The 26,204-nt window shown below is 52.2% G+C and overlaps 1 protein-coding gene across 1 annotated transcript; it reads left to right on the top strand.

Annotated features, from left to right (window-relative positions):
• The first annotated feature begins 16,186 nt into the window (after window positions 1–16,186).
• Window positions 16,187–18,887, top strand: LOC126029667 (zinc finger protein 420-like). The gene is made up of 2 exons (XM_049787979.1): window positions 16,187–16,219; window positions 17,178–18,887. Exon 2 carries the CDS (start codon window positions 17,394–17,396, stop codon window positions 18,882–18,884), a length of 1,491 nt encoding a protein of 496 aa, XP_049643936.1. The 5' UTR covers window positions 16,187–16,219; window positions 17,178–17,393; the 3' UTR covers window positions 18,885–18,887.
• Window positions 18,888–26,204: the final 7,317 nt, after the last annotated feature.

The following is a 26,204-nucleotide window of genomic DNA, read 5'->3' as shown; positions in this document are numbered from 1 at the left end:
TAAATTAAAATAAAGGTTCTTGGACCCCCCCAACCCCCCATCGCAGGAACTCACCAACCAGCTCAAAAGTGGAGACTAGGGGCCGGAGAGATAGCATGGAGGTAAGGCATTTGCCTTTCATGCAGGAGGTCATCGGTTCGAATCCCAGCGCCCCATATGGTCCCCCGTGCCTGCCAGGAGCAATTTCTGAGCCTGGAGCCAGGAATAACCCCTGAGCACTGCCGGGTGTGACCCAAAAACCACACACAAAAAAAAAAAAAAAAGTGGAGACTAGCAAATGGGTCGCACAAAGTCAAGGTCAATGTCACCAAAAGCTGGGATCCACTTCCGGACACTCCCACTTCCGTTTCCGGTCCAGCCCAGTGGAGGTGGAGCCCCAGGGCCTGAAACTATTTCCCTGCTACCCAGTGCTATTGGCTCCTCTCAGGACTGTAGGTCTGTAGGTACCTGGAGAGATAGTACAGTGGGGAGGGCCAAGCCCTGCACCCTATCTGGTGCCCCAATTCTGCTAGGGGTGACCCCAGTGGAGAGCCAGAAGCCCTGAGCACTGTTGGGTGGGTCTCACAAAGCAAAAGAGAAAAGCTGGGGGCTGGAGCTATAGCACAGAGAATGGCCTTTGTCTTGTACCCAGTTGACCTGGGGTTCGATCCCCAGCATCCTGAGCCTGCCAGGATTGATTTCTGAGCACTGCAGAGTATGCCCCCCTTCCAAGCCAACGAAAAGAAAATAAAAAGATTGAAAAGAAGGGGCCAGGGCGGGAGAGATAACATGGAGGTAGGGCGTTTGCCGTAGATGCAGGACAGTGGTTCAAATTCCAGCATCCCGTATGGTTCCCCAAACATGCCAGGAGCAATTTCTGAGCATAGAGCCAGGAGTAACCACTGAGCAATGCCGGGTATGACCCAAAAACCAAAAGTATAAAATAAAAAAATAATTAAAGAAATAAAAGAAAAAGAAAAGAAGGGGCCAGAATACTAGTACATCAAGAAGGGCACATGGGGGGCCGGAGAGATAGCACAGCGGTGTTTGCCTTGCAAGTAGCCAATCCAGGACCTAAGGTGCTTGGTTCGAATCCTGGCATCCCATATGGTCCCCCGTGCCTGCCAGGAGCTATTTCTGAGCAGATAGCCAGTAGTAACCCCTGAGCATCGCTGGGTGTGGCCCAAAACCCAAAACCCAAAAACCAAAAAAAAAAAAGAAAAAGTCATGCACTAAGCCTTAGGGGCCGGAGAGATAGCATGGAGGTAAGGCGTTTGCCTTTCATGCAGGAGGTCATCTGTTCGAATCCCGGGGTCCCATATGGTCCTCTGTGCCTGCCAGGTGCAATTTCTGAACATGGAGCCAGGAATAACTCCTGAGCACTGCCGGGTGTGACCCAAAAGCCACACACACACACACAAAAAAAAGCCTAGCACCATATGACCCACCGGGGTTTGATCCCACCACCCCACAGAGTCCCCTGAACCTTGCCAGGAGTTTGGCCCTGACCACAGTGGGGAGTATCCCCAATACACAAAAGAAAAAAGACAAAAAGAGGTCCAGTGAGAAGACTGAGTAAGTTGAGTAGGGATGAGAGCATCACCATCACCGGGAGTAATTCCTGAATACAGAGCCAGCAGTAAGCCCTGAGCGGCCCCACCCTGCCCCACCCAGCCCCACCCCACCCGGGTTTGACCCCAACACCAAAAACAGCACCAAAAAAAGAATACCAGGCACTCACAGAAAAGCATACTCACAGCAACATGCATTCCTTCCCATGGCCCAAGTTCTTTCTCTAAGTATCCATGACTCACTCCAAAGTGCTCAGGAAACCCTCAGTGTTGCAGACCTTCCCCCGGCCCTCCCTGCACATGCCAGGCATGTGCTTGCGCCCTTTGAGCTTTTATCACTCTTGACAAAAGTTAACAACCTTAACAGTATGGTAACCTGAGGCTGAAGCCATATAGCACAGCGGGTAAGGAAGCCTCTTGCCTCGGACACAGTCCACCTGAGTTCAAGCAGGGCAACCCATCTGGTTCCCCACCCCACCCCAAATCCCCAACAGGAGTGTGATTCCTGCGTGTAGAGCCAGGAGTAAAGCCTTGAGCATTGCTGGGTGTGACCTCCCCAGGAAAAATCAAAACAAAACCACTGAAAATAGAAACTCAGAAATATCCTTTTCCTTCCTCCACAAGCACCGTCAGATCTAAAACCATTAACGCCAAAGCACAGCAGAAATGGCGTAGATCTTATGCTCGTATTTTGCTGTTGTCGTTGCTTTTTGCAGGAAAAAGACGACTTTCTAAATCTCAATTGTGCTAGAGATCCTGGTAAAACACTGAGTGCGCGTACATGCGGTGAAATACGGTACAGGATGTGCCATTTCTCTGCCCCCTCTAGGGCTCTTAGTGGGGGACCCTCTGGTCCCCTCACCCTGGGGCTCGGGTGACTCAAAGCAACACTAAGAGTTCCACACACACAAACATACATGCAATCGGGTCTCCTGTGCCCCCCACCCCCCAGCAGCACCTCCTGAGGATTGTACTACCCTAGGGGAGGGGAATCCGGAATTCACATCCTTTGTGTGTTCCTTTGTGCAGCCTGGGGGACCCTATGGGGCATCAATGGCCTTTCACCCTCCTGCACCATGAGAGCTTTCAGTGCCCCAAAGGGGGAATAAACCGCTTTATAATGGAGGGTAGGGGAGTCAGCCAGATTTGGGGGGGGGGGGAATCTGAGTAGGGGGGAACCTCATCCATGCCTATTTCAAGATCCTGGTACTTGAGATCTCTCTGAGCCTACAAACAACACAATCACCCCAGGCCTACCCAGGGTCTAGACAGCCTTGAAGTTCCTAGTGTTCCCTTCTGGAGTGGTCCCCAATTTTCATTCCTTAGGCAGGTCTGGATGGAGGCCTGCAGGAAAGTGAGGGGCCACCAGGCCTACAACCCAGCAGCTGCATGGAAGGCAACAACCTACCACTGTGCGCTGCTGGGTATGTCCCAAAGACCTAAATAAATAAAGAAGTAAATAAATAAATGAATAATAAAATAAAAAAAACCTTGAGCACAGAGCCAGGTGAAACCAATAATCACCTTAAGGTTGATTCAAACACCCACCCCCCAAATAAACAAAAATCTTAGCATGCTTTGGAAAAAAATCTTCATGAAATGGAATCTAGCCACAGCACCCAGAAACAAGGCAACCACGAGATGGATGGGTGGGTGGGTGGGACTGGATTCATCCAAATCGAAGACAAATAAAACGGATCCCCCAAAACAAGCTTACTTGCCAAGGGAGCTAGCTAATTAGCAGCCACCCAAGAAACCAAAAAAGCCGCGTGGAGGCGCTGCAGAGTGGGTTTAGGGGCTCCCGCCTCCCCACCCCACTTTCTGCACCGCCTGCCGGGCAGTGCAGATGGCCGAGGCGGAGCACTTGGCCGGGCCAGGCGCTGCGGGACCGGGAGCACAGCCGGAGGGAGGAGGCCTGGCAGCTCCCCATGCCAAATGCTTCATGCACCGAGGAGCCCCCACCTGTTCCCCCCCCCCAGTTTCCTCCCTCACCCCTGAGAATCTGCAGCGAGGGTTCAGTTCAGGCCCCCACCTCCCTCTGCTGTGTTATGGTGCCCAGGGTTGGCAAGGCCCTGTACCAGCTCTATATGGTTTTGGCACAGCCTAGTGGGTTGCAATGCAAAGCCAGGGCCTCCCCCCTCCCCTCCCCTCTGCTTTCGGAAGCCAGGGGCAGCTTGTGGAGAGGGGGTGCAAATGCGGGAAAGAACTCAGCCCTGCCACGCTTGAACAAGCACACAGAAGCAGTTTCTGATCTCTGGGGGGAAATAAAATAAAATAAAATGAAATAAAACAGATGAGACTGCGTCAGGCCAGGAAGGCGCTGGCTCTGGAGGCACCAGACCAGGTTTGATGGCAGTCAGGGTCCCCACCAAGTGTGATCCCTGAATGCAGAGCAAGGAGTCAGCCCCATCCAAATTTAGAAACAAACAAACAAACAAAAAATCAATTTTAAGGGTTTGATGATTTTGTCAGCTTGAGACTGAGCAAGTGGATGTGTTGAAGGTTCTTTTTTTAAAATTTTATTATAGGAGCCGGAGAGATAGCACAGCGGCTAGCCTTGCAAGCAGCGGATCCAGGATCAAAGGTTGTTGGTTCGAATCCCGGTGTCCCATATGGTCCCCCGTGCCTGCCAGGAGCTATTTCTGAGCAGACAGCCAGGAGTAACCCCTGAGCATCGCTGGGTGTGGCCCAAAAACCCCAAAAAAAAAAAATTATTTTATTGAAACATTTGTGACCAACAGAATCCTTCATAGTTGAATTTGAGTTATAGGAAGGTCCTTTTTTTTTTGTTTGTTTGGTTTTTTTTGGGGGGGGGTCACATCTGGCGGCACTCGGGGTTACTCCTGGTTCTGCTCTCAGAAATCGCTCCTGGCAGGCTCGGAGTACCATATGGGATGTCAGGATTCGAACTACCGTCTGTCCCCACCGCTGTGCTATCTCTCTGGCCCAGGAAGGTCCTTTTTTATTACTTTTTCTATTGGTCATTTTTATACTCTCTGGCTGCCTTTTTATTTTTCTTATCAATTTGTTATAAATAAGAGAGTGTTCGGGCCCAATTCCTGAGCCAGGGTTTGCAAATACTTGTTCTCTGCTTATCATTTCCTCCCTTTCTAACTTGCCTCTCACCCCACCCCTGTTACATAATTTAAAACTTTTTCATTTTTTTGAGACCACACCCAGCGGTGCTCAGGGCTGACTCCAACAGCCTCTGCATTCAACGAGCACTTTTGGTCGAACTTGGGGGACCCTAGTTGGGTATCAGGTATGGATTTCAGGCCAGGCAAAAAAAAAAAAAAAAAAAAGAAAAGAAGAAAATGACCTCCCTCTAGAGCTCTGGCCAAAATAAGAACTCTTTTCTGGGCTGGAGAATAACTTTAGATGGTTGTCTGGTTTTTGTTTGTCTGTTTTTGTTGTTGGGTTACACCTAGCAACTTGGGTTCCTCCTGGCTCTGCGTTCAGAAATCTTTCCCAGTAGGCTCAGGGGACCATGTGGGATGCAGGGATTCGAACCACCAGCTGTCCTGGATCGGCTGCATGCAAGACAAATGCCCTACAGCTGTGCTATCTCTCTGGCCCCTGGTGTTTTTTTTTTTTTTTTTGGCCACCCAAGTAGGGTGCTGGGGATCGAACCTGGGTTCAGGGATTTGTCAGGCAAATACTCCTCCCAGCTTCCAGTCCCTTGTGTGGATTTTTTTAATGAAGTAACAAGAATGTTCCCAGTGGGTGCGGAGAGATAGCACAGCGGTGTTTGCCTTGCAAGCAGCCGATCCAGGACCAAAGGTGGTTGGTTCGAATCCCGGTGTCCCATATGGTCCCCCGTGCCTGCCAGGAGCTATTTCTGAGCAGACAGCCAGGAGTAACCCCTGAGCACCGCCGGGTGTGGCCCAAAAGACAAAAAACAAACAAACAAAAAAGAATGTTCCCAGTGACAAAAGACCCAGCGTGACAGAATAGTAGTATGCAGCCTCCCATAGTCCCATATTCGGACTCCCATAAAATAACTCTTAAAAAAACAGAATAAAAGCTGGGTTTCAGTAGGGACAGCCAGGATAAATAAATTTACAGACAGAATTGCATTAAGAACAAACTCCACAGGGTCAAGGCAGTTAAGGCGATGATAAAAATAAAAAAAGGCCTTGTCATGCTTCAACACCCTGCTGTGATCAACGCTAAGAAAATCGGGAGCAGATGGTAGGACGACCCCAAAATAATAAAAGCGAGGTCGGAACAACTCACTTTCTGCAACCGGCTTCAAGCTGCATGTACCGTATTTCACTAAGTAATTGGCACCCATCTGTGACTTCCTTTGTTAATTATATTTTTTGTTAAGTAATTCTGGGGAACTCTATGGGACATTGGGGACTGAGCCCGGGTCAGCCGCTTGCAAGGCCTCCTACCTGCTGTTCAATCTCTTGGTGTTGAGGTTTTTTTTTTTTTTTCTTTTTTTTGAGGGGTGGGGGAGTGTGGCCACACCCTGTGGTGCTCCGAGGTTACTACAGGTTCTGTGCTCAAAAATCATTCCTGGCAGGCTCAGGACATCTTATGGGATGCCAGGGATCGAATCTGTCAGGGTTGGCATGTGCAAGGCAAATGGCCTACCGCTGTGATATCACTCCAAGCCTTGTTTTTTTTTTTTTTTTTTTTTTGCAGGTAGGCAGCAGGGAGATAGATAACAGAAATGAATTCCAGGGTCTCACATATGCAAAACAAAAACTAAAGGTGTAGCTGCAACTCCAGCCCCATAAAGGATGCTTCTGCCCCTCCAACCCCACCTTTGAGGATCTGGGTGAACTCAAAGATGATGGTCTGAAAACCAGAGGGGGTTATTTTTTAATCACAGAAACGCTTCTGTTTACAGAGGACAAACAGGTAAGGTTTGCCTTGCAAGCAGCGGAACCAGGTTCCATTTCCGGCATCCCACGTGGTTCCTCTCCCTGGCCTGGTAGGAGTGAATCCCTGAGCAGAGCCAGGAGTCAACCCTAATCACAGAGTCAGGAGTCAACCCAGAGCCAGGGGTAAATCCCGAACACAGCCGTTTGTAACCCAACGCCCCACGCCCCACTCCCAAAAAAGAAAGGCTTAACTGTTGAATAGAAGCAAACTTGTTCTCAGACTTGTTAATCTGCTGGACTTTTGTTTTAGGGCCACACCCGGCGGCGCTCAGGGCCTCCTGGCTCAGAAATCGCTCTTGGCTGTCAAGGGGGACCATACAGGATGCCGGGGATCGAACCCGGATCCGTTCTTGCTGGGCAGCGTGCAAGGTAAACACCCTACCTCTGTGCTATCACTCAGGCCCCAGTCTGCTAGCTAGATTTACACCATTAAGACTCCTCCTCTGGGCTCCCAGAAGAAACATGTGGCCTACTTGAATTTGCAAAACGCTTGTTACCCCAAAAAATGTGGGGCACGGGGCTAAAGCGTTTGCTTTGCAGCCAACAACAGGATGCAGCCCAGAACCACAGGATCCCCCACGGAACAGCCCCCCTCCTTCCCTACCGCCGTCCCAGCACCGAATAGGGGAGTAGCTTTGAGCATCGCGGGGTGTGGCCAAAAAAAAATTAAAAAAAAAAGGAATAAATAGTTACCCCAAAATGTCGTTCCACTGACAGTGCCAAAGCATCGATGGCTAGAATGGAGCTGGGTGGGTGCCCCGCCTGGGAAAGTTTCAAAGGTGCCAGACACGTGTAAAACGCAATTGATCAAATGCAGACGGAAGGAACTAAGGGGGGCCTTGAGCCACGCCCCCTTGGGAGTCACGCCCACCGTTTTGACCAATCGCCAAGCCGAGTCTCCAAGAGCAAACCGCAATTGATCAAACGCAGACGGAAGGTGCAAGGGAAGCCCCATCCCCGGCCCCTAAGCCACGCCCCCTTTGCTAAGTGAGCCCGCTTTATTCGGGCCACGCCCACCACCGCTTTGACCAATCAGCAAGCCGAGCTCCAAGAGCAAGTGCAATTGATCAAACGCGGACGGAAGGGACTGTGGGAGACCCTAAGCCACGCCCCCTTGCCTTATAAGCCCGCCTCCTATGGGGCCACGCCCACCCCACCATATTAACCAATCGCCAAACCGAGTCTCCAAGAGTGACAGGTGTAATTTACACCGGAGACAGTCTCCGCCAAGCGGAGGGGCGGGCTGGCGCTGGGCCTTTTAAAGGCGCGGACCGGAAGTGGAAGTGACGTCAGACTTCCGGGGCTTTTTGTGTCCGCGGCCTCTTCCTTGTGGCTCGCGAGTCACATTCATCCCGCGGCTGCTGCGCTCCGGGGTGAGGCGCCCTCCGGGGGTGCGCCCTGGGGTGCAATCAAAGATCGGGGCCGCTTTCGAGGACGCGGGACTGCGGAGGGGTTCCCCTGGAGAGGTGGGAGGCCCCCACCCCCAAGGTCACCACGGTGCGCGCTGCTGGCGGGGCGGCTCCGGGGAGGGGCTGCATGCAGGCGCGGGGTTGCGGGGGGCGGTGATCGGAGAAAGAGGGGGTGCTCGCCCCCACGTGCTCCCGGATCCAGACAAGTGTCTTGGGGATAAGTCCCCCAGGAGGGAGGTGCACGGCTCCGGCACCCCGATCCCCGCTGACAAGCACGCCCCCAAGGGCCCCGGGGTGAGTATCGGGGATGGGGGAACCGGGATCGGCCCCCCCAAACTTTGCTCCCTACAGGTCGCTCCTAGTGCATGGAAAAGTTTCCTCCTGGAATTGGCCTTTGCTTTTTATTTTGCATTTTGCATTTTTGCAGCTTTTTTTCCCCGCTTTTCTCCTTTTATATTTTTTATTAGTTTTGGGGGTTTTGGGGGTTTTTTTTTGGATTTTTTTCCTTGCAAGCCTGGCATAGAATTTGCAAGGGTATGCGATGCAACCCTGGTTTTGTTTTGTTTTGTTATGTTTTCCTTTGGGTTTTGGGGGGCCCACACCCGACGGGGACAATGCGATGCTGACGACTGTTTCGGGGTCTCGCAAGTTCAGGCCCGATTCTTTGTTTATCTTGCTTTATTTATTTCTTTTTTAAAAAACAATAATAGCCCACACTCAGCTTTGCTCGGAATTAACGGGCCTCTGCTGCTGCTCAGAGAGCTGGCCCCGATGGTTCTGCACTTCCATTCACCTTAGTGATTGGTACCCAGAGTGGGAACCCCGAGGGCCTACCTCCTCGCTGCCCCCACCCCCACTTCTCGCCTCCCTTCTTGGCCTATTCTTTGGTTCTCCTTTTAGAAGTTGTGCAGGGTCTGTCTGAGAGTTAGTTGAGATCTCTGGGGAGGGCGTTTGCCTTGCACACCCCCTGAGCACCACTGGGTGTAGCCCCAAAACAAATGAACAACAACAACAAAAAAAAGAAATTGAAACACTTCAAACTTAATGTGCTTGAAGGGGCTAGTGGAAGGGGTACTTGTGTTTCTGAACTTCTAGTGGGTTTTGTTTGTTTTTGCGTTTGGGGGCACACCTGGCTCTGCACTCAGGAATCACTCCTGGCAGGCTCGGGGGGACCATAGGGGATGCTGGGGGTGGAATCCAGTAGGCTGTGTGCAAGGCAAGTGCCCTTTCTGCTATGCTATTGCTCCAGCTCTCTCCCCTGCCCCAGTGTTTCTCCTCCATATCTCCCACCTCAGAATCTGTTCTATCCTTCAATAAGTCAGGGTCAGAGCTGGGGTTCAGGCAGAAAGTTATGATTCTGGACCTACTTACTGTGTGCTGCTCCAGTTGCTCAGACAGGCACCATTCCTGGCAGTTTGAAGAGGGGGGACTCCCAGCCTCCAGTCCCTTCCCTCTGTGTGGGATCATAGGTCGGAGATGGAGAATCAGGGTGGTTGTACAGTGGGGAAGGCATTGCACGCAGCCAACCAGGATTCCCATTTTGGCAACTCAAAAGTTCCTCCAGAGCCCCCTGGGAATGATTTCCTTGAGCACAGTCAGTGCTAGCCAGGGGAAAGGTCTGAGTATGTCCAGCGGCTGGGTTCCCTTCCCACAGGAGGAAGGGGGAAAGGAAACCTCCCCCCACCCCAAATAAAAGAAAGAAGCAAAGGGGGCGGAGCAGTAGTACAGCAGGTAAGGTGTTTGCTTTGCATGCTGAGACCCTGGCATCCTATCGGGTCCCCAAGGAGTGATCCTTGAGCATAGAGCCAGGAATAAGCCCTGAGCACCGCTGGGTATGGCCTTAAAAAACATAAAAATAAAAAAATAAAAAACTGTAACAAAATCATAATAAGGATAAAGGCTTGGTGGGTGAGATTGGCTTGAAGAAACAACTTGGGGTCTGTTTTTGCCTGAAAGCAGGTACTCGAGGGGATTGGGAATTTGGTTTCGGATATGGGTTGAGGGGTGACTCCAGATCTAGTTTACTGTTGGTTGAATCATCATCTCCCTAACCTGCATGGCTTTTTTTTTGGGGGGGGGGTGGCACAACTGGTGCCACAACTGGTGATGCTCAGGACTGATCCCTGGGTTTGTGCTCAGGAATCACTCCTGGCAGGGGTCAGGACAGTGCATGTGGGATGTTGGGGATCAAACCCACTGTACAATCGTTCTGGGCCTTCATGGGATTGTTTTGGGGGCGGGAGGGGGGCATACTCAGCAATTTCCTGTTTTCTGTCCTCAGGGGCTTTGCTCAAAGAGGGGGAGACACCGTTACATCCGTCCAAGGTCCCCCCTGCCTGCTCTACCTGTGCTCAGCCCTCTGAGCTGCCCTGTCCAGTCCCCTGACACTTTGCTGTTAGATACCCCCACGGGATGAAGGTTCCACAGAGTTGACAAGCCTGCACAGTCCCCTCCCCAAAGGTTGTTTGACAGATGACTCCTTTCCCAAGGGGAAGACTTCGCCTGAGTCCCACTGTCCCCCAAAGTGGGGGAGTTGAGGTTGCTAAAGGCAAGTCCTGTGGAATGTAAAAGCCCCCTCATTCTAAGCTAAGACACCCCCCCACCCAATCTGTTCAGTGTCTACACCTGAATTCCCAAGCTCGGACCCTCCCCAGAACCTTCCAGAAAAGGGGGCATTCAGGAGAAAGATGAAGGAATGGTCTTTTCCTTTATTATTATTATTATTATTATTAGTTTTTTGGTTTTGGGTTTACACCCAGCAGCACTCGGGGTTGCTCCTGGCAGGCTCGGGACCATATAGGATGCCGGGATTCGAACCACCAACCTTCAGCATGCAAGACAAATGCCCTGCCTCCATGCTATCTCTCTGGCCCCTATTAATTTGTTTTGAAGCTGCACCCAACATTACTCGGAGTGGACTCCTGGCTCTGCATTCAGGAATCACTCCTGTCAGTTCTGGGGGACCCAATGGGATAATAGGGATGGAACCCAGGTCTGCTGCAAGCAGGGCTAATGCCTTGCTGTATGGGTCTCTCTGGCTCCAGATGAAAAGTTTTGACTCAGTGGGTCCAGGAGTGGTGGTAGCACAGCGGTAGGGTGTTTGCCATGCATGCAGCTGACCTAGGACAGACGCAGGTTTGATCCCTGGTATCCCATATAGTCCCTGAGCCAGGAGCAATTACTGAGCCCAGAGCCAGGAGTAAACCCTGAGTGCCACTGGTTGTGGCCCCCAAAATAAACAAAAAACGAAAAAAAGAAAAGTTTTGACTCAAGAACCTTGATAGGGGCCCAAGCAATAGCACAGAGGAACGGGCTTTTGCCTTGCATATGGCCAACCCGGTTTCCGTCTCTTGTGTTCCATCCATATGGTTCCCAAGTGTAACAGAAGCCTCATGCCCCCATCCCAGGGTATTGGAGAGATGGGGTTCTGGAAGCAGACGCCGGCACAGGAAATAATTGAGGGGATAAAACGGGCTCAGGAACTTCCACACACAAGCCTGCTCCTAAGAAGCAGATAGCTCAGTGGTGGTTAAAATGAAACCGCAAGTGCTTTTCCCCCGAGACCCCAGTCTTTATTAGGAATCCCTAAACCATACTCTGGGGTGAAGAAGGTGGTCTAAGGCACCAATCCAAAGATGCTTCCCACCAATGAGTAACAAGCATATACAGATTAGGCTGGAACCCTGTTAACCCAACACTCAAGCCTGCCAGGAGTAACCCCTGAGTACCCCTAGGTGTGTCCCCAGAAAAACAAAAAGCCAAGCCCCCAGATAACTGATTTAACTATAAACAGGATGTTCGCATTTGGTCTTGTAAAAGGAGTGATCTGGGGTCATGGCCATTGGACAGCCGGGAGGGTGGTTGCCTTGCACGTGGCCAACCCAGATGTGATCCTGGTACCCCAGAGGGTCCCCAGCATTGCCAGGGTTGAGTCCTGAGCAGCACAGAGCCAGCAGTCAGCCCTGAGCACTGCTGAGTGTGTTCCCCCCAAAGCAAAAATAAATAAATAGAATGAACCCTATCACAGGATTGCATATTTTTCTCTGCATAAATGAATGCTTTGAAAGTGGCAGGAAGTTCGGCTGAATTGTAGATTTTCTACTTCGCCCTCAAAATGTGTTTCCTTTCCCTGGAGGATATTGTCTGACCCAGGCAAGCACTAACCCCACCTCTCCCCCAGAAAAGCAACTGCTAGCTAGTGTTGTCTTAGAGTTAATTTGTGTGAAAAACAACTTCTTGGGGTTAGAAGATGCCTGCCCTGCACACAGCCGACTTGGGTTGGATTCCCAGTTTCCCATAGTGCCCCCCCAGCAATGCTAGGAATGATTCCTGAGCACTACAAGGTGTGACCCCCCCCCCAAAAAAAAAAGGCAGAAAGAAAAATAGGTTCCAAACTTTTCTATACACTGTTAGAGAATGTGCTATGGGATCCAGATTTATTTGGGGCACTCCTGAAAAATGTTGAGGGGCTGTTTTGCGTAGTTTGGACACTTTCAGACAGCCCGTAAGTTAACTGCAAAGTTATCCCACTTCTCTGAGCAAAGCTAAGCTCGGAGGTTTCTGGGTGTTTGTGAGGCTAGGTTTCAGCATTTTCTCTCCCTTAGCCTCTGTTTTCTGTCACTTGGGATGGAGTGAGCCCCCAAACTAGGCTCAGCTCAGCTCACTAGATATCAGAGTAGTCACAGTGGGGTATGCTGGATCCTGCAAGGTCCCTGAATGTGGAAGGAGGTTAATCTGCTAGGTTGGCCTTTGTGGATCCACTGGGGTGCATATTCCAGCAAAACTTGGGGCAGAAACAAGCCCAGGAGTGGAGTGAGACTTTGACAGACAATTGAAATACTATTTTCATTTTCAAAGGGGAGGGCACTGGCCTTGCATGCAGCTCTCCTAGCTTTGATAACCAACATCCCATAAGGTTCCCCCCCCAGCACCACCAAGAGTGACTTCTGAGCACTTCCAGATGCCCACTCCGACACACCCCCCAAAAAGAAAAGTAACAAAACATAAAAAGTTTCTCTTTACCTTTACAAGGATTCCAGATAGCATCAATTTCCTTCAGGAGGGCTGGGTGAAAGTACAGCAATAGGGCGTTTGCCTTGCATGTGGCCAATCCTAGACAAATCCAGGTTCGATCCCCGCCATCCCATATGGTCCCCCAAGCCTGCCAGGATCAATTTCTGAGCACAGAGCCAGGAGTAACCCCTGAGCATCACTGGGTGTGGCCCAACACCCCCTACCCCCCAAAAAAGATAGGTTTTTCTCTCAAGATGCAATGGCACGTATTGCAGGATTGCTCGGTCTTGTGGAAATTCCAATTTTTCAAAGGACACCAAAATGTAAAGGTTGAGTGGGTGTTAGCCTGTCATGGAGTCAGTGTGAGTTCAGCCCTCTGCACCCCGTTTTATCTCTCACAGCCCCTCCGGAAGTGATCCTTGAGTCCAGAGCCCAGAGTGGAGTAAGTTCAAAACAAAAAGTTCAAATAACCTAGAGTGAGAGCACAGCAGGGAAGCATTTGCCTTGCACGCAGCTGACTCAAGCTTGATCCCCAGCATCCCATATGGTTCCCTAAGCCTGCCAGGAGTAATTTCTGAATGCAGCCAGCTGTGCCCCCCCCCCCAATAAAGTTAAAAGGCTGGTATTTATTCCATTTTTACTTTTTTTTTTTTTGGTTTTTGGTTTTTGGGTCACACCCGGTGACGCTCAGAGGTTACTCCTGGCTATGCGCTCAGAAGTCGCTCCTGGCTTGGGGGACCATATGGGACACCGGGGGATCGAACCGTGGTCCGTCCTAGGGTAGCGCAGGTAAGGCAGGCACCTTACCTTTTTTTTTTTTTTGGTTTTTGGTTTTTGGGTCACACCCGGCAGCGCTCAGGGGTTCCTCCTGGCTCTATGTTCAAAATCACCCCTGGCAGGCACGGGGGACCATATGGGATGCTGGGATTCGAACCACAGTCCTTTTGCATGCAAGGCAATGCTATCTCTCTGCCCCATTTATTCCGTTTTTAATAGGAGGATGGGGGCATTCCTAACTGCTTGGGGGAATCAGGATCATACTTCGGGGAGGAGTCACAGATGGTGTTCAGGGGTTACTCCTGCCTTGGCACTCAGGAATTGCTTCTGGATTGCTAGGGACCAAACCCTGATCTGCCACTTGCAAGGCAGGACCCCCTACCCACTAGTTTATAGCTTTGGCCCCTGATTAATATTTATTATTGTATCTTTTGACACTGCAGAAACTTTTTTCTTTTATTTATTTATTTATTTATTTATTTTTGCTAAGCCACACCTAGCAGTTGCTCTGGGCTTACTTCAGTTTCTGAGCTCGCTCCTGGCAGGGTTCCAGGGGCCCTTGTAGGGCTGCAAGGCCAGCGCCCTTCCTGCTGGACTCTGACATCTGGCCTCAGATGAACCTTCCTAGTGCAACACTGTGGGTTGGGACTGGACTGTTTGAAGCATGGAAAAGCCAGGGAGCAGATTTGTTTTCGAGAAACCCAGCTCTGTGTGTGTACACACAACACAGACACACGTGTGCGTTCTCGCCTCTCAAAGGATTCAGACCACCTGGGGTCCCGGCATGATTGACCTATTGGTGTAGATGAAGCTGATTTTCAGAGTTGCAGTGAAGTTATAACAAGGTTGGTTGGGTTTTTTTTTGCTTGTTTGTTTGTTAGTTTTTTTGGGGGGGGTCACATCCGGCAGCACTCAGGGGTTACTCCTGGCTCTGCAAGCAGGCTTGGGAGACCATATGGGATGCCGGGAATCAAACTCGGGTTTGTCCCAGGTCAGCTGCATGCAAGGCAAATGCCCTGCTACTGTGCTATCTCTGGCCCCGAAGTTAACAAGTTAGTTGAGAAATTCAGTGAGGGCAGCTGGAAAGATGTTCCCTAAGACCTGTTCTGGGGGGAACTTGAATAGCATCTGGTGGAGTGGGTGGATTTGGGGGGTGTTGTTTGTAGTTCCAGCAAAGGCCAATACTGGTCTTTCTCTGTCCACTCGGAGCGAGTGGAAGTTAATGTCTGAAAGAAACGGGGGAAGAGAGAGCTAGGCTGGGAACTTTCTGGAATGTGTGGTCCCCGGTTGAAATTAGGGGTGTCTCCTTCAGGGGGAGAAACGAGGGGATTGTGTATGTGTGTCTCTGTGGCCAGCGGGCCACAGCGGGCGGAACACTGGCGTGTGTGTCTGTTTGGAAACCCCGTCTCTATTGGCATTTGTTTAGTTTGGGAAGGCCACACCCTGCAGTGCTCAGGGCTTGCCTTTGCTACTGCAGACTCTACTGCAGACTCCGGCTTCTGTGGCTTACCCGGCATTCTGTGGCACTTACAGGGGGAGGGAGAATGGGGCGGGGTGCATGCTTGAGGGGTGAGGAATGCTGAGCCCTGTTTACCTAGTGAGGTCTTGGGGCCAAGTTGTTTGGTGGACCAGGCAGGAATTTTCAGGGAAGGAACTTGAGCTAAATGGAGTTGACCTCAGAGTTGTGTGGTTCAGATGTGGAATTCAATCCTTTTTTTCTTTCATTTTAAATCATTTTTTTAATTTGGGGGGGGGGGGGTTGGCTACACCCAATGGTGCTCGGGGTTACTTCTGGCTCAGCGTTCAGAAATCACTCCTGGCAGGCTCAGGGGACTATATGGAATGCCGGGGATCGAACCCTGGTCGGCCGCATGCAAAGCAAACACCTTATTACTGTGCTATTGCTCTGTCACCTGCTTTTCTTTCTTTCACTTTAGTTTTGGGGCCATTCCTGGTGGTGCTCAGAGAACCCCATGGGATGCCAGAGAGAACCAGAGTTAGAGGCCTGCAAGTCAAGGGCCCTCCCCACTGTTCTAAGGCTCAGGCCCCATTAAATTAAATAAAAAAAATTTTTTTTTGTTTTGTTTGTTTGTTTTTGGTTTTTGGATCACATCCAGCAGCGCTCAGGTTACTCCTGGCTCTATGTTCAGAAATCGCTCCTGGCAGGCTCAGGGGACCACATGGGATGCCGGGATTTGAACCACTGTCCTTCTTCATGCAAGGCAAATGCCTTACCTTCATGCTTTCTCCCTGGCCCTTTTCTTTGTTTTGGAGTTTTGGGGTCATTCCTGGTGGTGCCCAGGGCACCCTCTGCCATGCTGGGGGATCAAGCCTTGTGCTGACAATGTGCGAAGCCAGAACCTCAACTCCCCATTTGCTCTCTTCAGCCCCCAGAAATTTTCGGGCGCATGAACATGACGTCATTTCTCAGCTCACACAGCGTTTTCCGGGTGGGCAGAGATGCAACTTGTCAACCCCGTGGGCTGCTCATATCTCATTGCCTTGTTTGTTTCCAGATCTTTCTTCCCGGGGGACCTTTTCCTGATTTGCTCAGGGGAGATGGAGACAGAGATGGATGGTGAGTCAAGAGCACTCTGGGGTGTGCTTGTCAGTGTGTGGGGGGGGGCCCAAGTTTGAATCCTCAGCCCATACACACAGTCCCCCAGGAGTGGTCTCTAAGCACCCATGGAGGTGACCCACACAACTAAAATGGAGCCCTGGAGCACAGTGGGGAAGGCATTTGACTTGCACACAACTGACCTGGATTTGATCCCCAGCACCCCATAAGGAACCCCTAGCCTGCCAGGAGTACCACCTGGTGTAGCCCAAGACCCCTCCCTAAAATAAGAAACTTAAAAGGGGGTGCCATGGGACCGGAGCAGTGGTACAAACGGTAGGGCGTTTGCCTTGCATGCCTGATCCAGGATGGACCTCGGTTCGATTCCTGGCGTCCCATATGGTCCCCCAAGACAGGAGTAATTTCTGAACGCATAGCCAGGAATAACCCTTGAGTATCACCGGATATGGCTCAAAAACCAAAAAAAAAATGGGGGTGCCAGAAATAGTATGGGGGACACTAGCCTTGCATGCAACTGCTGTGGGTTCAATCCTTGGTGTCCCATCTGCTCCCTCAAAGCATTACCAGGTGTGATCCGTTAGTACAGAATCAGGAGTAATTCCCAGCATCACCAAGCTGTGACCCCAAAACCAAGGTGGGAGAACAATAAAAAAAAACAATAATAAAAGGAGAGCCGGAGAGAGCACAGCGGTAGGGCATTTGCCTTGCATGTGGCCGACGCAGAACCGACCTGAGTTCTAATCCCATATGGTTTCCCTGTGCTTGCTAGGACCAATTTCCGAGTGCAGAGCCAGGAATAACTACCCCTGAGTGCCACCGGGTGTGGCCCAAAAACCAAAGATAAAATAAAGGGGGAACCAAGAAAAGCAGGGTAGGTCATGTCAGGATGCTCCAAATATCTTCTTAAGCAACCATCTTGACGTTTTTTTTTTTGTTTGTTTCTTTCTTTCTTTCCCAGCCAAGAACTTGGAACCCTCGAACATGTCCAAGTGTCTGAGAACGAGGCGCCCACCCAGGGGTGTTGCACACCCCAGAGTCGCAGCTCGGCCAAGGGTGCCCATCAGCATCGCTGGGGGAGCCTTCTCCCGCTGAGAAATCTGTCCCTTTTCTCCCCATCACTCCTACACCCGGTGAGCTTCGTGTCCTCCAGAACCCCAAAAGCCCGGCGCGCGCCATGGATCAGCCGTCGGAGGTGGCCACGGCCGTGGCGGGCTGCAAGAGCGAGCCCGACCTGCCCCCGCACACGTGCAGCGAGTGCGGCGTGGTGCTGCCCTGCGCCGCCGACCTGAACCTGCACATGCAGCTGCACCCGGGGGCGCGGGCGGCCCAGTGCGTGTGCCAGGAGTGCGGGCGCGCCTTCGGCCAGGCGGCCGAGCTGGCCGAGCACCTCAAGTACCACACGGGCGAGAAGCCCTTCAAGTGCGACCAGTGCTGGCGGGCCTTCGCCACCCTGTCCAAGCTCACGGCCCACTTCCGCTCGCACACGGGGGAGAAGCCGTACCCCTGCAACATCTGTGGCAAGACCTTCGCCTGCTCGTCCTACATCACCATCCACAAGCGCACGCACACGGGCGAGCGGCCCTACGCCTGCCCCGAGTGCGGCAAGCGCTTCGCCGAGTCCTCCATCCTCACCAACCACCTCAAGGTGCACACCGGGGAGAAGCCCTTCGCCTGCCGCGAGTGCGGCAAGGCCTTCATCAAGGCGTCGGGCCTGGCCGAGCACATGAACACGCACACGGGCGCCAAGCCCTTCGCCTGCCGCGAGTGCGGCAAGGCCTTCATGAAGTCGTCGGGCCTGGCCCTGCACGCCAAGATCCACACGGGCGACAAGCCCTACCAGTGCGACAAGTGCGGCAAGGCCTTCTACGCCTCGTCCAACCTCACCAAGCACTTCCGCACGCACACGGGCGAGAAGCCCTTCCAGTGCAACGTGTGCGGCAAGACCTTCACCACCCTCTCCTACGTGACCATCCACAAGCGCACGCACACGGGCGAGAAGCCCTACGCGTGCAAGAAGTGCGGCAAGGCCTTCACGGCCTCCACGCACCTGGCCAAGCACCTGCGCTCGCACACGGGCGAGAAGCACGAGTGCGAGGTGTGCGGCAAGGCCTTCGCCAAGGCCTCGAGCATCCTGGTGCACAAGCGCACGCACACGGGCGAGAAGGCCTTCGAGTGCGCCGAGTGCGGCAAGGCCTTCTTCGACGCCTCGGGCCTCACGGCCCACAAGAAGATCCACGCGGGCGTCAAGCCCTACGAGTGCAACCTGTGCGCCAAGGCCTTCATCAAGTCGTCGGCCCTCATCAAGCACATGAAGATCCACACGGGCGAGAAGCCCTACGTGTGCAGCGAGTGCGGCAAGGCCTTCACGCGCTCCTCGGGCCTGTCGGTGCACATGAAGATCCACACCGGCGAGAAGCCCTACATCTGCGACAAGTGCGGCAAGGCCTTCGCCTCCTCCACGCACCTCACCAACCACTTCCGCTCGCACACGGGCGAGAAGCCCTTCCAGTGCAACGTGTGCGGCAAGACCTTCGCCTGCTCCTCCTACATCACCATCCACAAGCGCTCGCACACGGGCGAGCGGCCCTACGAGTGCGAGGAGTGTGGCAAGGCCTTCACGGCCTCCTCCTGCCTCATCAAGCACCTGCGCTCGCACACGGTGTAGATGGGGGCCCTGGCCAAGCTAGCAGGGGAGGCTGTCCTCATGAGCAGCTCCGCTTCCTCCGTACTCTTGGCCTGGAGGCCCAGGCTCGGCCTTTGTTCCCAACATACTCAGTCATCCATCTCTCTGTCCATCTACCCATTCATCCACCCACCCATCCATCCATCTACCCATTTGCCCTCCCATCCATCCACCTGTCCATCCACCCACCCATCCACTCTTCCGTCCATTCATCCACCCATTCACCCATCCATCTATCCACACATCTCTCCATCTACCTATTCACCCACCCACCCATCCATCCATCATTCTTCCATTCATCTATCTACCCTCCCATCATTCATCCGTCTAGCCATTCTTTTCCCTCAGCCATCTACCCACCCATCCATCCATCTTATCTATACCTACACACCTATCCATCACCCTTTCATCTATCCAACTACCTTCCCATCTATTTATCCATCTACCCATCCATGCACCCATCCATACATTCCTCAGGCCTCAGTAGGACCCAGTTAGTGAAAGGCTACTGGCTTGGCTGGGATGTTATATTTTTCCTCACCATCCCAGATCTTGACCCAGATGGTCCAGAAAGCTTTCAGGTTCCAAGGATGGAAATTAGGAGTGAGCTGGTTGGATTGGGGGAGAAGGGGGAAAGGAGGTCCAGGATTCAGGTTAGAGGGGCCTCAGCTGGTCCCCTCCCAAGTGTGCACCAAGTACACTGAACTATGTGCCCGGCCACTTGTTAACCTGGCATCCCCAATGGGTTAATGATGGCAGTTGGGTGGGGAAGTGGATCCCCGTCTCTTTCGTCCTCATGGCTTTGTGGACATTTCAGCGGCATCTCGCCACAGGGGACACAATGTGAAGGTGACACCCCTTCTCCAAGAGACCCTTGCCCCACAGGGGAAGCTAAATTCCCGCTCTGCACTCATTGATCAAATGCCCCACAAATGAGGGCCCTTGTGGGAAACCCCAGAACCTGTGACTTGCAGTTTTGCTCACTTAAGCCACGAGGATATGATGGAGATGGAGGTGGGTGTGAGAGGGGTCCAGAGTGAGCCCCAAAGTTTCCTGCATGGAGAAATTCTGGTAGTGCTCAGATAGACGCCCCACTACACCCGAGACGTTCCTGAGTGAAGTGACAGGTTAGTATCACGGGCTAGCCTGGGACCTTGCCAGCTTCTCTCTCCCTGATCTGCACAGATTTAGGGTGCAGACATGTGAGCCATAACCACAGCTGGACCCGCAGCCTGCAATGCCCAGAGCCTGGACTCGGGGCAGTTTCTGAGCGAGACAGTGAACTTGAGGCTTGGGGTGATGTTTTTGGAGCCACCAGCTGTGACCACCACTGCCTTCCTTTCTCCATAGCCATACCTGCTGCCCTGGCAGCCTGGGTTCATGCTTCCAGAGACCCCCACCAAATTTGTGGCTGGGAAGTCCCCTTCTTTGCCCTCCCTGTCCTTAACACAACCCAATGTGGATTGTGCAGGTTTAGAGTAGGGGAATAAACAGGCTCACACAGTGCCCAAGGTGGCCACTGGGCATCCCAACTCCCAGGAGGTGGCTTGTGTTCTGTATCCAGGAGAGTGACGGGGTTTGCACCCCCAAATGTGCTTCCTAGCTTGACTAACACCCCACCACACTCCACATTGATTGATTCACATCCTGGATCTGAGACAAGGATACAGAGCCCTTGGGAGGGTGCCTGTGTAACCCTTTTGTCATGTGGGGGCAGGGAGCAAGGTACCATGGCACCTTCTCTGGGGCTCTCCAGCCTAGGAATATCCTGCTATGTGGACCTGGCTTCTGGAGGGGTTACCTGGCTGCTAATTGCCCAGTTTGTGAGGCCAGCAGAGGACGCCTGAAGGTGGAGGGATCCAGAGTTGGGTGTTTTGGCATGTGATGTAGATGAGCTTGAATGAATTGTGGGGGTCTCCAGGATTTTAGGGGTTTCCCCCAAGTCACCCCCTTCCCCAGAACATCCCACAAAGATGTCCCAGTAGAAAGGGTTTTTTTTTTTTGTTTGTTATGTTTTCTAAATAAAAGACTGTAAGGACACAGTTAATACATAATAAATGCTTTTGGAGACAAAATATTTGGCACAATTGGTTCCTTTCCAGAAGTTTAAGTGACAGTGTCAACTGTTTTTGATTTGTGCTTTTGTAATTATTGGGATTTTGACAGTAGATAGCACCCCCCCCAGGGGCTCCTCTGATCCTGGGACCACTGATGGGGTGTCCTAACTGGACTCATGATCTAAGACCCTATGATCCCAGCAGAACTGAACCAGGGTTAAGTTAGTGCAGGTGATAGTGAGCCTGGAATCACATCTAGTACCCTATGTGGGCAGCCCGAGGCCCCCATGTAGGACACTTGGGAAAAAGAAGTGACATCTAGGCCCCAAGATGCTGGGAGATGGGCCCAGGGTGACCCTGCATCTATCTCCTTCCTTGCTCCAAACCCAGTGTGCTCATTTCGACAGAAAACCACATGACCTCAGAGGCGGTATCATCACAGCCTCCATTTATGTTGGGGTGACTCCCCATTGGATAAGGTACCCCCATTATTCATAGTGGGGGATCAAGAAATATTATGGTGGGCCCGGAGAAATAGCACAGTGGTGTTTGCCTTGCAAGCAGCCGATCAGGACCCAAGGTGGTTGGTTCGAATCCCGGTGTCCCATATGGTCCCCTGTGCCTGCCAGGAGCTATTTCTGAGCAGACAGCCAGGAGTAACCCCTGAACACTGCCGGGTGTGGCCCAAAAACCAAAAAAAAAAAAAATATATTATGGTGCTAAGAATCAAAACCAAGTTGGCTGTTTGAGACTGAAAAAAGGACAGCTGGGAGGACACTTGCCTTACACGGCTTACCTGGGTTGGATCCCCAGCATTCCATAGGACCCCCCAGGAGTGATCTGAGTGTAGAGTGTGTAGAGTGTGTTCTGAATATTGCTGGGTTTGGCCCACAAAAGCCATGTTTGCTGCTGGCCTTGCAAGCACTGCTCATCTCTCTCCTCCCGAAATCTTCCAAAATGGTAATTCATAGTGGTAATTAGGGATGACTTGTTGAGTTTCTTTCCTTCCTTCCTTCCTTCCTTCCTTCCTTCCTTCCTTCCTTCCTTCCTTCCTTCCTTCCTTCCTTCCTTCCTTCCTCCCTCCCTCCCTCCCTCCCTCCCTCCCTCCCTCCCTTCCTTCCTTCCTTCCTTCCGTCTTCCTCATTTTCTTTCCTTTCTACCTTTTCTTTTTCCTTCCTTTCTCTTCCTCTTTCTTTTTTCTTTCCTTTCTTTTTCCTCTATTCATTCGTTCCTTTCTCATTCCTTTTTTCTTTCTTTTTTTTTGGCTTTTGGGCCACAACTGGTGACGCTCAGGGGTTACTCCTGGCAATGTGCTCAGAGTCGCTCCTGGCTTGGGGACCATATGGGACACCCGGGGATCGAACCGAGGTCCGTCCTAGGCTAGCGCTGGCAAGGCAGACACCTTCCTTACCTCTAGCGCCACCGCGCCGGCCCCCTTCTTTTTTCTTTTCCTTTCTCTTCCACTATCCTTGATCCATTCTTTTCTTCCTTTCTCTTTTCTCTTTCACACACACACAAAAAACCAGTAGTTTCTTTAGTTTTAGGGCCACACCTAGCGGCACTCAGGCATGACTCCTAGCTCTATGCTCAGAAATAACTCCTTGCAGGCATGGAGGAACTCATGGATGCCGATGATCAAGCCCAGATTGGCTGCATGCAAGGCAAAAGCCCTCACCGCTGTGCTATCACTCCAGCTCCAGCATAGCGCAGATTTGATGCAATCCTAACATAGGATATTGTTGGAGAAAATAAAGACAGAATACAGGGCCTGGGAGAGAGATCAGAGGGTTGGTTGGGCCCATTTGCTTCCCAGTACTCCCATGATTCTCTACGCCTCTGCAGTCGCTTCTGACCACCAGCTGAGAAACTGCCCAAATACCAAAGCTTATGTGGGAGTAAGAAAAAAAAGAGTGGGTGAACTAAAGAGCAAATTATGGCTGTTTTCTGGGACATACACACCCAGCTGGTCCCCCAGAATGTCATTCATAGCCACATCTCTGAGCTGTAAAGCACAGAGGTGTTTGGTACAGACTGCACATGGCTGTCTGGTGCCCTCAGGGATCACTCCTGGCAGTACTCAGGAGACCCTTTGGATGCCAGAGATCGAACCCGGGTCAGCTGCAACCCGGATCAGGCAAGTGCCTTCACCGCTGTGTTATGACTCCAGCCCTGGCCTGAGTTTCTACTTAATCACGACCTGCCCACGGCCCCCTCCTACTCCCATGCTAGCTGCAGGGTCCCCGGTTCGATCTGTCAGGCCCGGCCTTGCTGAGCCATCGCTAATCTTGCCTCTTCCCTGGTTGAGTCATTTTCTCCCCATCCTTGGAGACCAGCTCAGCCACCGCAGCCATCGCTGCTGAGCCCCGTGGAGACTTCCAACCACGTTGCTAGGTGCAGAGTCAGGAATAAACCCAGAGCACTGCTGGGTGTGACCCCAAATCAACAAAAGCCAAACTGAATGCTGCTGGTTGCTGGGAGGGGCTGGAGCGCTGGGACGGCAGGGAAGGCACTGGCCTGGCATGTAACCAACCCTGATTCCATCCTTGGCACCCCCCCTAGAGGGTCCCCTGAGTCCTGCCTGGAGTGAGCCCTGAGTGCAGAGCCAGGAGTAAGCCCTGAGCATTGCTGGGAGTGGTCCCAAAACAAATAAAAAAAAAGTCGATGAAAATAAATGTATAAAAGATACTAGAGCGATAGGATAGTGGGGAAAGTGCTTGCTGCCACCCGGGTTCAATCCCAGGACTCCCATAGGGTCTCCTGAGTTCACTAGGAGTGATACCTGAGTACTGCCAGTGTGGCTGTCCCCCTCCAAAAATAACAAAACAAAAAACACACACAAGAGAAATACAAAGCAAATTCCTATAGGTGGCGCTCTGTCCCGTGTCCCCTTTGTGTGTTGGTCCAGGGGGAGGTCATTAAGAAGTAAGGGGGTCGGGGCCGGGCGGTGGCGCTGGAGGTAAGGTGCCTGCCTTGCCTGCGCTAGCCTAGGACGGACCGCGGTTCGATCCCCCGGCGTCCCATATGGTCCCCCAAGAAGCCAGGAGCAACTTCTGAGCGCATAGCCAGGAGTAACCCCTGAGCGTCACAGGGTGTGGCCCAAAAACCAAAAAAAAAAAAAAAAAAAAAAAGAAGTAAGGGGGTCTTCAAAGGTGGTTGGTTCGAATCCCAGTGTCCCATATGGTTCCCCGTGCTTGCCAGGAGCTATTTCTGAGCAGGCAGCCAGGAATAACCCCTGAGCACCGCCGGGTGTGGCCCAAAAACCAAAAACCAAAAAAAAAAAAAAAAAAAAGAAGTAAGGAGGTCTTGCTCTCCCCTCCCATCAATTCTGGCCATTTCCTGTGTCCCTTCCCCTGTGAAGTGGCCCCTAAATGTGACCTGGGGTCCAGTAGGTTTCAGTCCCAAAGGCTATTACGGCTCTGGGGGAGACTGGAGGGTGCCCCACCCCCACCTCACCGCCTGTCTCTCCATGTCTGCAGGGCTGGTAGCAGCTTGGAGCTCAGCAGTCCAAGGAAGACCTGTGTAGACTGGCCCCTCTCCCAGTGCCATCTGTCCTGCCTGAAATCCTGGCAGGGGCGGGAGATGGGGCCCCAAAACTGAAGGGGAGTGATGGCGGCAGCAGGAAATAAAGATACTCCCTGAAATCCCCACCCTCAGCCCACAACAGGCATTGGCCTAGATTGGGGTCGCCCTCCCCCCAGGCCTGTTTGCCTTTGCCTCCTCAGAGTGAATCAGCACCCGGAGAAATCCACCTTCTTGACTCAAAAAGAAAACTCACTGGGCTGGAGAGATAGCATGGAGGTAGAGGGTTTGCCTTTCATGCAGGATGGTGGCTCGAATGCTAGCGTATGGCCCCCCAAGCTTACCAGGAGCGATTTCTGAGCATAGAACCCCTGAATGCTGCTGGGTGTGACCCAAAAACCAACCAACAAAAATAAAAAAGAAAGAAAACTCACCCACCACTGCCCCCTCCAAGTTACCATCTTCAAGCCCCCCTCCAATCTGTCCCTGTGCCCTTTGGAAGTGGGGGTGGTCTTACCCCTCTGGGAAGCATCAGTTGGGTGTGGGAGTCAAACAAAGTTTGAGATCAGCACCCCCCAAAGGATCTCATGAACCTCTTCATAACTTTTCCTGCCCATCTTAGCTGGTGCTGAAGGCCCCCCAGTGCCCTTTGGGGGGACAGAGTCCAAAGTACCTGTGTCTGGGGGTCCCTCAAGGAACTGGGGTGTCCTGTGATCTGTGACGGGGTCACAGCAGACTCGCTACTCTGGCTTTGCTGGGCTGACTCCCCCATCATATGTTTTTGTGTGTTCATGGGGGTGTCGGCGGGTGCTGACTCTGCTCAGGGACTTCCTTAAATGGATACTTGGGTTTCCTGAGCCTGGGTTACCCCATGCCTCACCCATGTGGCCCATGTTCTGAGGTTAAGTTGGGGACATTGGTGGGGACCACTGTGAGTCATCTTAATGTGGTTTAATCAACATAAATGGCTGCTTATGGGGGGATTCAATGTGTTCATGCTAGGGGAATTTCACGGCTGTGGGTCCATCCCCACCATCAACTGGAAAAAATATTACCACATGGGTCCCCTAAGACTGGCCAGGTGTGATGCTTTAAGGCCCAGGTGATAGTCCAGTGGGAGGGCACTTGCCTTGCACACGGTCCATTTTGGGTTCGAGCCCCAGCATCCCACAGGATTCCTCCTGCACCGCCATTAGCATTTACTGAGCCACAGAGCCAGAAATCAGCCCTGAGCACTGCCTGGTGTGCCCCAATCTCCTCTATCCCCAAATATCCTAGCAACAAGGGCCAGAGAGATAGTCCAGTGGGTAGAGAAGGAGCTTGCATTGAATGCGGTAAATCAGGGCTCAATCTCTGGCACCCCATAGGGTCCTCTGAGCACCTCCAGGACCAATTCCTGACCATCACTAGATGTGGGGCTCACAACCAAAAACATAAGTGATACACCCAAGCACCACTGGGGAGGGGGCTGGAATTACCCCAATTGTTCAGATGGCAAGATTGCACCCCCCACCCCCATTGTCAGACAGCCAAGCACTGCATTAATCAAACAGACCTCAGCTGACATTTTAGATTGTATTTTAAAAACAAAACCAAAAACCAAACAAGGGGTGGGAGATGGTTCAAAGGGCTTAGCACAGGCTCTGAACTGCTGGAGACCCCTGCCTGGATCCCCAGGGTGTAAGTGATCCCCCTGAGCGATGTGCCAGGGTCAAGGCAAGCCCTT

This window comes from Suncus etruscus, chromosome 15 (genome assembly GCF_024139225.1).
Source record: "Suncus etruscus isolate mSunEtr1 chromosome 15, mSunEtr1.pri.cur, whole genome shotgun sequence".
In the NCBI taxonomy this organism is placed as follows: Eukaryota; Metazoa; Chordata; class Mammalia; order Eulipotyphla; family Soricidae; genus Suncus; species Suncus etruscus.
Note: the sequence above shows the minus strand (reverse complement) of the source record. Positions and strands in the feature narration are given on the sequence as shown.